This window comes from Silurus meridionalis, chromosome 23 (genome assembly GCF_014805685.1).
Source record: "Silurus meridionalis isolate SWU-2019-XX chromosome 23, ASM1480568v1, whole genome shotgun sequence".
NCBI lineage: Eukaryota > Metazoa > Chordata > Actinopteri > Siluriformes > Siluridae > Silurus > Silurus meridionalis.
Window position 1 is genome coordinate 17,640,911 of NC_060906.1, and position 15,865 is coordinate 17,656,775.

Consider the following 15,865-nt stretch of genomic DNA (forward strand, 5'->3'; position numbering starts at 1 on the left):
TTTTCTACGTCGCTCTGGATAAGGGCGTCTGCTAAACGCCGCGAACATAAACATAAATGAAATATACACTTTATGATCAAAAAATGTGAACTGGCATTCCACTAATGTGTGCGTCTTTCCCAAACTGAAATAAAGCATCAAGTTATAAACACACATTTCTATAATGTGTAAATATACAGTGCCTGTCAAAGATTTGGAAACACTTTTGTCTTTTATGTTTGTTTGAGACACATGCATATTTCTTTTTGTTTATATGCACAGTAGGTAAAAAGCAAAAACACAATAGAATTGAAAAGTAAATGACTGGAAGAAAGTTCTGTGGACAGATTAGTCTAAATTTGACTACTCTGGCTCGAACACAAGAATAGGAGAAAAGATGTTTAGAAGACTGCCTAATACCCACAGTCAAACATGGAGGTGGAACCTTAATTGTTTGGGGGTGTTTTGGAACAGGGAAGGTTGGAGACTTTATTCCAAGTCAAAGAAAAACTAAACCCACATTCCATCCCGCCATTCCATCCTTCAACACCATGCAGTTCCATGGCCTGGATCAAAAGGTAAGAAAGAAATCTCCAACTAGTCAAGAACACCTGGTTTTACATGAAGCATGGCAAAGTATTTCAACTGAATGTTTGGGGAAACACTCTGTCCAGATGCCAAGAGTGTCTTTTCATGCTGAGGGATAATTTTTCAATAAAAAATTAAGTTGAATCTGTACATTTATATACATACATGTTTAAAGTAAATATTCATGCTTGTAAATGACCTAGTTTGCAGATAAACCAAAGGAACATTATGTCTAAAAATCTATAAAACACTAGGTGTCTCCAAACTTTTGACAGTTTACTGTTTATATAATAGAAGTTCCTTTACTTTTTTTAATGAAACCAAACATGACAACGCTCCAATCCACAAAGCATTGTTGGAATAAATGATTTTGAATTGCCTGTACAGTGTCCTGACCTCAATCCCACTGAACACCTTTGGAATGAATTGGAACGCTGACTGTGCCCCAGGCCTCCATCAGCGACTAACCTCACTAATCCTCTTGTTGCTGAATGAGCAAATGCTCACAGACATGTTGGAAAATTAATTGAAAAGAGAATCGTGGTGGTTATAATAAGACGAAATAGGGTTATAGATGTATACAAAGTTTGCGTTATTGCTTTTTATATCTCTCCAACCAAACAGAAGAACAAAAGTGATATATTCTAACTTAATATTACAAAAGTGCACACATCCTTCACTCAAGTAGAAGTGCAGATACTCATGTTTTAAAAGACCCTGGTAAAAGTACTGACAACACTTTTATTTTTGTAAGCTAGTCTACCTCTGTGGTGTGTGTGAGAGAGCCAGGAAACGATACAGCAGTGGTAGATTGAAAAAGCCACGCAATTACAAGAAATAGGTTGATGGGCTAAAAACGGCACGAAATGAAAAGAAAAAAATATTCATGTTCATGTCACCAAATAGGTTTAAACTGAAGTAACGAGTCTGGTTTGAATAGAAGGTACAGATATTTGTGTAACAAATGTAATAAATAAAAAAATGTTATAGACCCAAATGCTTTTTTTTCTGTTTCTATGCTGCCTCTTGAGTAAAATTATTGATATTGGGATCCATTGTTGGGTTAATTCAATTTCAGTAAAGCCATCTTAAGAAGGTGTAAGGATATGTAAGACATTTTCTTCTACTTAGTTCTGACAAGACAGAAGTTCTTGTACTATTACCCCAGGCATCTGTGAGTAAGCTCCCTGATTACATAATGTACAGCAATAAAAAAAAAACAATATTTGGGTGTTATTATAGACTCCAGCCTGCCATGTGAAGCTGATGTAGATAATATGAATAGGATAGCCTTCTTTCATCTCAGAAATATCGCTAAGCTAAGGAATATAAATGTCTTAATATGATGCAGGATAAGTAATGCATGCTATTCTTACCTCCAAGTTGGATTATTGCAAAAGCCTTAATATCTGGATGTTCCCATAAACAAACTCTAGTCCACAAGGTACCAGCAAAAGTCCAGAGGATAACACAAAGGTGATGTGGTCACATCATTGACCTATAAATCACTTAGTGGTTTTTTGGCTGCACTTATCTAATATACAGATGCATCTCAACTAGTTAGAATATTGTGGAAAAGTTCATTTATGTCAGTAATTCAACTCAAATTGTGAAACTCGTGTATTAAATAAAATCAATGCATACAGACTGAAGTAGTTAAGGTCTTTGGCTCTTTTAATTGTGATGATTTTGGCTCACATTTAACAAAAACACACCAATTCATTATCTCAACAAATTAGAATACAGTGACATGCCAATCAGCCAATCAACTCAAAACACCTGCAAAGGTTTCCTGAGTCTTTAAAATGGTCTCTCAGTTTGGTTCACTAGGCTGCACAATCATGGGGAAGACTGCTGATCTGACAGCTGTCCAGAAGGCAATCATTGACACCCTTCACAAGGAGGGGAAGCAACAAACATTCATTGCTGTTCAAAGAGTGCTGTATCCAAGCATGTTAACAGAAAGCTGTGGAAGAAAAAGATGCAAAACCAACCGAGAGAGAACCACAGCTTTGAGAGGCTCGTCAAGCAAAATCAATTCAAGAATTTGGGTGAGTTTCACAACTGACTGAGGCTGGGGTCAAAGCATCAAGAGCCACCACACACAGACGTGTCGAGGAATTTGGCTACAGTTGTCGTGTTCCTCTTGTTAAGCCACTCCTGAACCACAGACAACGTCAGAGGCGTCTTACCTGGGCTAAAGAGAAGAAGGACTGGACTGTTGCCCAGTGGTCCAATGTCTTCTTTTCAGATGAGAGCAAGTTTTGTATTTCATTTGGAAACCAAGGTCCTAGAGACTAAAGGAACGGTGGAGAACCCCACCGTTAAGTCTAGTGTTAAGTTTCTATAGTCTGTGATGATTTGGGGTGCAATGTCATCTGCTGGTGTTGGTCCACTGTGTTTTGAAGTCACTGCACCTGTTAACCAAGAAATGTTAAAACACTTCATGCTTCCTTCTGCTGACCAGCTTTTTAAAGATGATTTAATTTTCCAGCAGGATTTGGCACCTGCACACACTGCCAAAAGCACCAAATGTTGGTTAAATGACCATGGTGTTGGTGTGCTTGACTGGCCAGCAAACTCACCAGACCTGAACCCCATAGAGAATCTATGGAGTATTGTCAAGAGGAAAACGAGAAACAAGAGACCAAAAAATGCAGATGAGCTGAAGGCCACTGTCGAAGAAACCTGGGCTTCCATACCACCTCAGCAGTGCCACAGACTGATCAAATTGATGCCACATCGAATTAAGGCAGTAAGTATTGAGTGCATATACAGTAGGTGAACATAAATTTCAGAAGGCCAACAATTCACCAAAAATGTTTTTTTTTTAATAGGTCTTATTGGTACTTATGAAGTATTCAAATTCTTTGAGAACGGAAGACTTGAACTACCGGTACTTCAGTCTGTGTGCATTGAATTAATTTTAATACGAGTTTTACAATTTGAGTTAAATTACTGAAATAAATGAACTCATACATGACTTTCTAATTTGTGATGCACCTGTATATCTTAAATCATTACAGGACAAGAGCATACCTATCCTGTGTTATTATTCATTTATGCAGAAGAAACCAGTGAACCTGACGCTTTTAGACTTGAATCTTTCCTGATGCCCCACTTTTATTTGGCGCGTTCTTCCTTTGAAAATCACTCGCTGCTGCTAAGGAAGGCCCAGAGATCACTATGAGATAGATGATACCTTATAGAAACCACCAAGCTTGCTGTAGATATTCTTTCTAGCAAAGCCTCAGGACAATTGAAAATTGAGCAGTTTCCAATTGTCTTGAGGCTATACTATACATGTCAAACATTGTGCTAGATCGCCGTAATGGTGTCAAAACAGCGACCTTTGAGCTGGATCTTCATCTTCAGATGTGGAAGAGGGCAAAGTCTGTAAAAGCCAAATCCGGCGAGTAGGTGGGTGCAGGAGTGAGATTATGTGGATTGACCTCCGACGATCATCCTGCGCACGTTGCCGAATGGTTTTGTCATTTTCGAGAGTTGAGCTTGTCGAAGGTCTTCCAGATCTCTTGCCGTCTTCCAGTGAAGTTCTTCCGCTCTTGAAGAACGCACGCCACTCAAAACAACTCCAACTACTCAATGCAGCATTGATGTATGTCAACGGCATGACAAACGGCTCTGTGGCAGATTTCACATTTGCTCTTTGTTTTAACTTGCTGACTGTGATAAATTTGCAGACGTGGTAACGCACGTGGTCAGAACAGCACTAGTTAGCATTATTAGTCTCGATACTTAGATATCACCTCGTATTATATCCATAGTCTAGTTTCTTACACGAGTAGCATTTTTTTAATACTCAGTTTAGTGTTTGTGAAGAGAAATGACATCTCACACTATTTGGTGTTTTTCAAAGAAGTTCCAGGTTAAGTATGATTCCTCACAAGGATTCTTGCTGTTGTTGCAAGGAGCTTTTCTTTGCCACGGTGGCCTTACACATTTTGAATAAATACATTTAAAATGTATATAAATTCCAAAAAAAACTTTTGTAGCAACTTCTCGTTAAAAGCGCCAAATGAATACAAGTGAATTACATGTATAATGGGTTCAACAAACAAGGGAGTGAGTGGTCAGGTGTCCACATACTTTTGGCATTATGGGACATTTTTTGTAATTACCATTAATGGAAACAAATATATAGTAAACTTAAATATTATGGAGTTGCATAACTTGTGAAATAACCAGACAATAAATTTTTGCTTTTTATCCACACAATAAATGTTCAAGTATTTTTCATAACTATAAATAAAATAAGTTCAGCACACACACACACACACACACACACACACACACACTCTCAGAAACAAATTAAATACAATTCTTCAGTGTTGGACCTTTGGCCAAATTGTTTTGCCATTGTTTGAAATCCTTGCTATTAAGCTGCATGAAAAGACCTGCACCTACAGCAAGACCAAGTTATCCACCTAGAGATGATGTGCATCTTATAAAGTCTATAATCATGGAACCCTTTGTGAGATGTCTGTGTTTAGCGAATCCCCTGCAGGGGCCTGCACTTCAGCGGGTACTTCCTCTCCACTTCTCCTATATTAACCGCCTGCAGTTTCTTAACGAGCACACACTCCTCACTTCTGATGCCGACCCTCTGCTCAGGCCACACGTTCTCTTTGCGGTCGCCTGCAAAATGGACTTTCTTCTTTCCAGGTGACGTGTTCTCGCCCTCGTCTGCAAGTCAAGACACAAACATCGGAATCACTCGCTTGTAAAAATCCAAGTGAACAGTAGAATGAAAAGGTGAAGCGATGAGATTTAAGTAGTCCAGACAAATCAAAGAAAGAGTGTTTAGAGGAGTTATTTTAAAAAGCTGAACTAATGCCATGTGGCCAATTAATGAGGTCTCTGCACTTCATTTTCTGTAGTCCCCCGTCACCATATCCTGCATGTTAATGGGTGTAAGACTAGCTTATTGTCTTTTTATGCAGAATTGTTTGAGTCCAAGTGATGAGACAACTTTAAGCTGTCTAACAGCAGCTCTGACATTAATTCTGCCTGCAAGGTTTATATTAAATGCACTTATTCAAATATTGCTTTAATGGTAACAATTTTAAGTAATTGTTGAAAACTGTGTTGTGGAGAAAACGTTAACATCTCCAGTATCAGCACATGACACCACTAATGGGTTAAACCATAACCATGTTTTCCAGCACACTTAAGACTTTCTGGTGGAGGGATTTTAACATTTCTCTGCAACAGGTTTTTTTATTAATGAGGAAAAAAATAAATAAAAATAAAAAAAGTTTAGAGAACGATTTTTTTTCCCTAGCTGTTATGGGGTCAGTGAGTATGCGGACCCTAATCTTGTTTGGCCGGTGATAAATGAATAAGTATATAGTGATTTGTTTGTTTATACAGATGTAGATCACTGGCAAATTGCAGTGTTGCAGGAAATACACCACAAGATGTGCTGCTATTATAAATATCACACCATCCCAAAACACAAACTTTCATTTCTGCAGGATGACAATCTATAAATATGATTTTAATGCCGAGAAAAGGATTAATTTTAATATTGTGAATATTATTGAACAACCAGACCACGGAAGTGGAATATTTTAGACACTCTGCAGCTGTGAATGCATTTTGCCCTCAGTTTATTAAAATTTAAATCTAAAATAAAAAATAAAAAGACGTAGCACATGTAAAACATTAAACACAGTCATATACACAAGCTGTAGTCAGCTGTTCTCCGCGTTTAGAAGATGCAGCGGTTTCCGTTTCGCCTCCATACCTCTGTCTTCTGGAAAGAGTGGAGAGTGCGCCCTCTGCTGCCTCCTCACATTATACACCTTCATCAAACTCTCAGCTCTGGAGAGAGAGAGACATTTTAATTCATTAATCATTTAGTTTGGAGCAAAAATGTGACCATGGCAATGAATTATTGGAAAACAAAAAAAACCGACAAGCTGATTAATTTAAAGTAGCAAAATGATTAAATACATCTTGCCTAAAACTACATTTGTAAAAGAGTCTATATTGAGATTTTGATGGCCAAAAAAATAGCATAAAATAAATCCAAGCGACTTGAAATGTGAAGTAAATTTAACAAATTTATTACCTAAACAATCTACAGCTGATCAATGTTTTGTCAATTCTTTTAAATAGTTTTTTATATATATTTTATACATATATATATTTTATACATATATATATTTTATACATATATATATTTTATACATATATATATATATATATATATATATATATATATATATATATATATATACATACATACATATATATATATATATACATACATACATACATACACACATACACACACACACACACACACACACACACACACACACACACACGAACCTCAGGTTACGATCGCCCCGGCATACGTATAATTCAGGTTACGAATCGCAGTTCATCAAAATTTTGCCCTGGTTACGAACAATATATCGGGATACGAACGTCGCTCACCAAAAATCGCAGGCAAGTTGGTTGTTTTGCTCTATCCACGCAGCTCGTCACATCAGTTAGCGTCCTGTGTCCCTAGCGAGAGCATCGTGTTACTTATCCGCTTGAACTTTTCCCGCAGCAGCGTAACAACTCGTTAGTTGATGCTCGTGGAATGATGAGATGGACAACATTAGCCGATGCATAACCACTTTACTTGTTTTTATGAAGATAGATTAGCAGGGTTACAGTCTTTTCCAGTACAATACCCATAATGAATTTCACTCTGGACTTCAATACCAACTGATAGTAGCCTTAAAGAAACAGCTCTCATTTTCCTCTAATGCAACAATTGTCTCAGCGTTCGTGTTAATAACACTGTCTTTAATATTCTATAATATAATATATAATAATATATAAATAATATAATATAATAAGATTCTCCTTCCAAACAATAACTCTCCTCCTCCCCTTCTACGAACGTCGTCTCCTGCAGCGAGTCTTCTCAAAGGGAAAGTACCTGGTAAAGATCTTTTCCTCTTTTGTATGTTTTTATGTGGTATGATTTTAATATAACATGTTAAAAGTGAATAATATTAGTGAATATTGGCTTTATTTTTATTTAAGTAATATTTTTGGTTGTCCAGAACGAATTACCGAAGTTTCTGTTCATTATTATGGGGAAATTTGTATCGGGATACGAACTTTTCAGGTTACGAATAAAGTACCGGAACGAATTAAATTCGTAACCCGAGGTTCCACACACACACACACACACACACACACACACACACACACCTTACTCTTTCACCCTTAAGAAAAGTGTGTGTTATTTTCCACCTGTGACTAACAGTACCCATAAAGCTACACTCAAGTCAGAGATTAGAGATCGTTCATCTTGGACAAGAACTGGTGACTCAGCAACAAGAACATTAATGGTTGGTGGTTAGACAACAAATTTGAGAAGTTTAACTATAAGCCAGTATGGAGCTACATGCTGCAGTGTGCATGTGGTCAACCTACTGATTTATAGATTTTTTTTTTTTCTCCATTCAAACCAAGTAATAAGCAGCAGAAAGAACACAGTGACGACAGTAAAAATAAAATCAAAACAGGCATTCACACGTAAACTTTACACTCAAGTTCCCTCTAGCTGGCACACCAAACAGCCTTTAAAGAGGTTTTACCTGGCCAGCTTCTCGTTCACTAATCTCTCCCTGCTGCAGAGTTCCTGCTCCTTCTCTGCAAAGGGAAAGAGAAAACATGAATTAAAGTGTAGTAACAAACGTTTACTGAACTAATGACCCCATTCCACTCCGCTCACACGCAACGTTACAGCAGATCCTCACAGAGGAATGCGTTCGTGTTGGAATTCTGGATCTGATCCTTTGGCCTACATTTTAGGACTGCCTCTAGAAATGCAATAGTGAGCTTAAAAATGTTCAGCATGTAGAAATGTCCAACAGGCCTCTCAAAGTTAAAGCGTCTAAGAGACATACTGCTGTTAATCCAAATATTAACTGTGCAACTGCAGGTGATTTGATATTTTTTTCTTTCAAAATATATTAAAAACTGCAGGGGCCCTACACAGTGCTGCCAAATGTCTCAATATTACTCACTACAGCAATTAATATTGAAGCATAATAGCTAAACAGCCATACACGTGACCATAAGATTCATACATGCTTTTTGAACTTCCACATTTAGTCCTTATTTGCTGTTATAACCTCCTCCACTCTTCTGGGACGAGGTTTCACTAGATTTTTAAGTGTGCTTGTGGAGATTGGTGATTATTCAGCCACAAGGGAGTTAATAAAAGTCAAGTATTGATGTTTGATGAGAAGGTCTGGGTGATCATGGTGAACCATTAGCCAGCTAGTGGTATTTAAACACTATAAACTATAAACTGATTACTTTTATATGTTGACACTTAATAAGAAATCCGTGTCCGACATGCCACAGACACACTATATGGCAAAGTATGAGAAAGCTGCAGCAGTACTGAGCATTGCTTGTAATCATGGTGTGTTAATGAGGACTGTCAGTTGGTACTCAAGTGTAGTAGCGGTTGCAATATAACAAACTAGTGCGAAAAAATTGGATTATTTATTGTACAATTGTGAAAAATAATCCTCCTTACGCTCCAGTCGCTCCTCTCGCTCCTTGAGGTCCTGCTCACGCTGGCGGAGTGCCTGCTCCTTCAGCCTCAGCTCTGTTACTTTAGGCTGCTCCAGGTCACATGACCCCCGCTGCTGCCTTGCTTGAGCCTTCTTCTGCTCCTGAGCCACATACGTAGAGATTAAGGAGCTCTGGAGGATCGACTCCACCGAGGGACGCAGGTAATCCTGACAACAAAGCCAGAGACGGAATGACAAACTGGTGCAAGCAAGTTATATAATATATACACATGTACACACACACAAGTTTCTAAGGGACAATACTATAGAAATAAAACATTTTAGAGTAGTCAATGAGCAGCTTGTATAGCAATATAGATGTACAGTCCTCATATATATATATATATATATATATATATATATATATACATATATACATATATATATACACATATATATATATATACACATATATACATATATATATACACATATATATATATATATATATATATATATATATATATATATATAAAAAAAAATAAAAAAAACCATTGCCAAAAGCATTTAACTATAAAGGATGTCTTTAGATGCGCTATAATAAAATATTCCATTCACTTGAACACCCAAACCTGTTCCAGCATGGCAATACCCCTGTGCTCCTTGAAGATCTGGTTCACATTGTTGGACCAAGTTGCACATTGTTACTACACCAATACATTGCCGTTTCCATATAAACTGCAAATTCGTGAGAAACCTGTACAGCCAACTTGTTATTGCAAGCCTGATAATCTTAATACTTCATAGTAAGTTTAACAAAACCTAATGTCTGGACAGGTCAAATCACGATGCATCTATGTATCAGCCAGTGACACGTGTTCACATGATACAAATTTGCAGATCTGAGTTTAAACTTTGATGCAACAAAATGCGAAACCTCTTTGCACTGGGCTCGTGTTTCCAGTTCGTATGACTTAAACCTAAACGGTGTAAGAAGCAGTGTCCTGGGACTGCAGCTTAAAAAAACATTTGATATCCTGAAGCTTTCAGTGAGGAAGCATATAAAATGTATATGTAAGGAGACACTAGTCTACGCTTCTCACCTTGCAGTTGATGTTAATTGATGTAACAGACCTAGAAATCTTCAGTAATAATAATAATAAAAAAGTGGTGTAACAGAACACATTTGTACCGAACTGTTTCGGTACAGGGCTTTTGGTATGGTGCACGTGTACCGAATCCTTTTTTCGTGCAGAATTAGAGTTTCCACATGAACATATTTAGTGGCGGACCACAAATTTAGTCTCCCGTTTACATTTTCAGAGCAGAAGGAAGGGAAAAAAAAAAATGAACTAACACTTCACTGCAGTGTCACTGTTGCTACTTACTCCATACCTTTTATCATTATTATTTTGCGATTTATGTCCAGCGAAAAGGAGAAAAATCCAACAATTACGCATATCCATATTAAATGTAACACACTGATTTGGCATTGCATCCCCCACATCCGTACCAAAACTGAACCGAACCATAGATTGTGTGTACCGTTAACATACCTTTAAATGCAGCATCCTGCACAGCAGTGTGTTCAGCTCATTAGAGAATCTGTATGGAATCCTCCTGAACTTCCCCTCTGTGATCTTTTCAGCTAGCTCCTCCTGGTTGTAGGCTGTAAAGGGTGGACTAAAAATTCCAAGCAGAATTCAAACTTAAGTAATCCTCTAAAAATTACTCGTACAAAAGACTTGACTGAAGGGAATGAAAGTCTGAATACTCACGACAAAGCACAGAGTTCATACAGTAAACATCCTAAAGACCAAATGTCCGACTTTTCATTGTAGGACATGTGATTCATTTGTTCCTGTGGGGAAAAGAAGCCAGCATGCAGTCATGACCTACGCTGATAAGTGTTTTCAGTTCTTCATCTTATTTTTAAAAAAAGGTGTTCCCCTCAAAACTGGAGGACATCCAGCTCCTACTGTCAAAGATCAGGGTTATAAATTTCCCATAAAGCATCCCAAGCAGGCATTATACTGATTCTCATCCACCAATTAAATTGTGATGCTTACAATACCAAAAGATCATATGTTAAATGATCTTTTGTGCTTTGAGAAAACACAGCCCTGTTCAAATGCTAGGAGTAAAGTAGGAGTGCACTGAAATTCAGAATTAAAATTACCAGAACCCTTCTGTAAGAAAGTCACCGATTTTTACTTTGGGAGGGAAAAAAAAAAAAAAAAGCTACTTACAGGTGACATGTAATAAGGAGTTCCCACAAAGGTTTTAGCGAAGCTCGTGTCGTGTTTAAGTATCCGTGCCAGGCCAAAATCTCCGAGTTTTACGTTCTGCTTGGCATCGAGGAAGATGTTGGCAGGTTTTAGATCACGATGAAGGACCGTGCTGCTTCCATCATTGCGCCCATGACACTCCTTTAGCGCTAAAGACAGCTGAGCCATGACTCTCAGGATAAACTCCTCCTCCAGGTATTTCCTGTCAGACAAGCAAACAAAAAAATGTTTTAAAAGAAAAATAAGAAGGCAAGTGATGCAAGAATTGCATTTTAATGGCAGCATGTCCTGAAGTGTTCAATTTCACTTGAACAGAAAATTGGCAGCTGATTTAAACTCATTAATAAATAATCAATCATTTAACCTATTAATGAATTTACTACCTACCCATTTTCCTTATTATTGCATATACCTTCTCCTGTTTGGGAACTAAACACCATACAAGTCCTAGTGACCGAGTTGTTACTATAAAACACAGAACTACAAGAATTTGCCCATTATGTGTCCTACATCATCTGCCTCTCCCTCCCAAATGGATTTAATGTGTCCAAACTAAATATTTCAGTAGCTCATATTAAGGCTGTAACGATTCCTCAAGTAACTCAAGAAATTCCATTATAAAATAAATTTTATAATAAATATATATATTTTTTATGGTCAATTTAACTAAATATGAAGCACTGTTTCCCACGGACCATTATTACTGACACACTACCTGCTAAACTTTGAAAATGGTGCACTTTGTATTTTGATGTAATATGGCAATTAAATGCACTAAACGGGTTCAAGTTTTCACATTCTTGTACACAATTTTCTAATAATAAAATTCTCTTCATTTTAAGTGACCCGTCTTATTTTATATATTATTTAGCATTGATCTTCAGGAAAGAAAAGGACTTCTAATCCGATTACTCGATGGATTAGTCTTTAGAATACTCCATTACTAAACTAATCGATAGCAGCAGCCCTAGATCAGATAAATACCTAATACGCTTTGATGGCAGGATTTACATATGCAGTTACCGCTCTTTAATGCACTTGGTTATGAGAGTGGCCAGGTCTCCTCCCTCGCAGAACTCCATCACGATATACAGAGTGGCGTTTGTGCGGTCGATGATGCGGTCGTAATAACGAACGATGTTAGGATGTCTTAACTCCCGCAGCAGGTTTACCTCAGACACCAACATCTGCTTCTCCACCTCAGCCATGGAGCCATAATCAAGCTCCTTCCATACCAGGATCTAACAAAACATTTCAGATTCAGATTGTTTCTTTGCCCTCCACCCAATCAGTATTTTTAAATGCACTGACAGGAAGCACAGATGATGGACTGATTGTATACAAAAGCATTCCAATTGTCAAATCATCTGCTTTACATAGTCATATTAACCACATGCAATTGCACATAAAATGAAGCACTTTTATAAAAGGTGTTTATTTAAAAATGAATTGAGTCAGTTTATATACACACAACTTGTACATAGTTTTTTTTTATATAAATGTATATATACATAAACTAATTACATACAAGTGGTGGGCCGTCTGGGCCCTTCTCCACAGGCCTAAACTCAACCAGAATCATCGACTTCCATTTTAAATCACTTTTTTTTTTTAAATCCATGAATCTGTATTACATTATTTCCAATTGTCCATTCACTTCATTTCATTGCATTTAGCAGCGTGACGGTATAATTTCAGAGTTGAGCTCCTCACAACGAACACTGCGGGCAACCTGTAGCTTCCAATAGATGTTGCTCAAAAGGCTGTTGCTTTAACCAAATCAGATTACAAGGTGGTGACTCTGGTAGGCAAAAACATCAGGATTTTTAAATCCTTTCATTGGATGATCAGAGAACAAACTAATAAGAGCTCGCAAACCACATCTGTAGAAAACTGCACATGTTGAAATACATCCGTGTGGATTGTTTGTGTAATAATGATTGTTTCTATAGAAACGCCATCATAATGATGGTATAAAGAGGTAGACTGATTCAGACAGGACACCTATGAAGGCCTAGGTGTGAAATGCATGGCTTATCACTGATACACACACAAATGGATAGATTCTTTCAATCGATAGATATCTGGTTTAAAGCACTAAATAAAATGCAAACAGCTGAATTCTTGAAATCTGATTAGTCAGAAGGCATTGATTGGGTTTTCTATAAACACCAGCTATTTAATTTTGTATTTAGGATTACAGCTATGCCTGAAAAAAAAAAAAAAAGGTATTATAATAATAATAATAATAATAATAATAATAATAATAATAATAATAATACATTGCATTGAAAAAAATTAAAACTTTCAAGTTTTAACACAAAGATTCCGTTTTTGTTTTCCTCTTATACCAGTCTATATGGACATTCTGTTTGTTAAACTAAAATAGAAAAAGAAAAGCAAATAAAAATACAAACAATATAAAAGGAACCCAGCAGCTCTGAAAGTAGTTCCGACTGCAAGGCGACTCACTGATTTAAATGAATGCGCTCGTTCGTATATAGAGTAACAGCTCAGGGACTAGGGTTTAGGTATATGGTGGAGTAGTCACATAAACTAATAATAATAATAATAATAATAATAATAATAATAATAATAATAATAATAAATAATGGGGGGAAAAAGGCGTGTTACTTAAACCGAGCAAATGTATTTATTAGTTATCATATTCACAAGCCACCATCCTGTAAGTAAGCGGCTACAAACGCACAGCGGTCAAGTTACTCGTTACCTTTCCGTTGGATTTTCTCCGGATTTTCTGGCATTTTCCGTACGAGCCGGAGCCTATGGTGCAGATAACTTCATAATCCTCAGTGCGCGACGGCATCGTGTCCACAAAACCGCCCAAAACACACTAGAATTACCCTGTAATGCAGCCTAAACACGGTGATAATGACGCACAACCGCTCAACTATCCGCTCACACATTCAAATCCACACACCTCCTTCAACAGACAACAACAGCGCACCTTTTATACCAACAGCAGTGAAAGTGACCTGGGCCGAGTTTCAAACACCTTCTTACGCCCTTTACATGTACACTACACACCGTGTTAATAATGTACAGCTCTTGAGCCCTGCGTAGTGCACACTAACACCGATCATCATCAGATTTAAACCGAACCCGGAAGGACAAATTTGAAACTGCCACTCAAACTCTGAAATATGATTGGCTTACAGATCGACCCAAGAGACGATCCCATTGGTTGAAGGCGTCGAAGCAAAACGCTTCAGGTCGCCTAGCACCAGTAACCTACCAACCAGATTTTAACCGCCACAGCACGCGGGACAGGAGTGGGCGTGTCTACTTTCTTAAAGGGACAACAAAGAATAATAATAATAATAAAAAACAATCCGACTGAGATCAGTTTTAAAATGAATGTAATGGCATCAGTGATCCACTCAGAGCAGGACAAATCTATATTTTAAACAGAATATCAATTGCAAATTCAATTTATTACTTATATGCGAAAATCAATCAAATGATCCATCTGTAAAAGATCGCGCTGGAAAACAAATCCCAAAAATTCCAATGAAACAAATGAATAAATTAATAGATAAACTCCAAATATTGGATCGATTCTCAAGGATGAAATTCATTGATTGATTTGGACTGCAATTAATATGAACAGTATGCTACAGTGGCATAGGGCTTCTACTGGAACAGTGAACAGTTCTGCATTTCACACTGAACAGTACAACTCAACAACGAGGAACTGTATTAAATGGACATCCAGTAGGAACCCTTTGATGAGGATGGGTTCCCTGTTGAGTCCAGTTCCTCTCAAGGGTTCTTCCTCAGAGAGTTTTAACTTGCCACAGTTGCCACCGGCTCGCTCATTAGTGATAAACTACTAAAGGAACAAAATTACAGGTACTACAACTACACAATCAATCATCATAACCTCTTTATCTCTGTAAAGCTGCTTTGGGACAATGCGCACTGTTAAAAGCACTATACAAATGAAAGTGAATTAATTTAAAGAAATGTGTATGTTTTCAAAACCTCATTGACACAATTATCTTGATTCGCTGATCTACATTTATTGGAGATGTAAAGCTGAGATTCGCTTCAATAAACTCACCTTTCCACACTCATGGAAACTTAAAACTATAAAAACTTTATAAACTATACACATTGTCTTATGCTTTTCTGAACAAATATAAATGTGATTTTGTTTTTGCATTTTTTTTTCTGTCCCAAAAATCACCCCCAGAAAAAAAAAGATTAAACACTCTATATAGGGCACATTTTTAACACATTTTAAATAACATTATTATGGAGGGTCACAAATTAAATATGTACAAACATTACTTTAAAAGTGAGCAAGAAAAATCATTTGGACAAAAATAAATGAATTATCGGCAATCATCAGACTTCTCGGTGTGCCAATGGGGACTTTGTATCTATGATCCATAACATCTCCATGAGCTTTAATTTAATCCCTCGTAG

At 37.2% G+C, this 15,865-nt stretch overlaps 1 protein-coding gene across 1 annotated transcript; it reads right to left on the bottom strand.

The window, feature by feature from the left end:
* Nucleotides 1-4,781: 4,781 nt before the first annotated feature.
* Nucleotides 4,782-14,370, bottom strand: nek2 (NIMA-related kinase 2). The gene is made up of 9 exons (XM_046836963.1): nucleotides 14,145-14,370; nucleotides 12,437-12,654; nucleotides 11,375-11,615; nucleotides 10,904-10,986; nucleotides 10,682-10,808; nucleotides 9,149-9,353; nucleotides 8,196-8,250; nucleotides 6,335-6,411; nucleotides 4,782-5,271 (listed from the first exon to the last, which is right to left on the bottom strand). Exons 1-9 carry the CDS (start codon nucleotides 14,238-14,240, stop codon nucleotides 5,075-5,077), a joined length of 1,299 nt encoding a protein of 432 aa, XP_046692919.1. The 5' UTR covers nucleotides 14,241-14,370; the 3' UTR covers nucleotides 4,782-5,074.
* Nucleotides 14,371-15,865: the final 1,495 nt, after the last annotated feature.

Excerpts from the sequence above, each read along its gene's own strand:
- nek2 (XM_046836963.1), bottom strand. The coding sequence starts at position 14,240 with ATGCCGTCGCGCACTGAGGATTATGAAGTTATCTGCACCATAGGCTCC. Across the intron at positions 6,412-8,195 it reads GTGAACGAGAAGCTGGCCAG|AGCTGAGAGTTTGATGAAGG; the intron begins GTAAAACCTCTT and ends CTCTCTCTCCAG. Across the intron at positions 5,272-6,334 it reads ACTCTTTCCAGAAGACAGAG|ACGAGGGCGAGAACACGTCA; the intron begins GTATGGAGGCGA and ends CTTGACTTGCAG.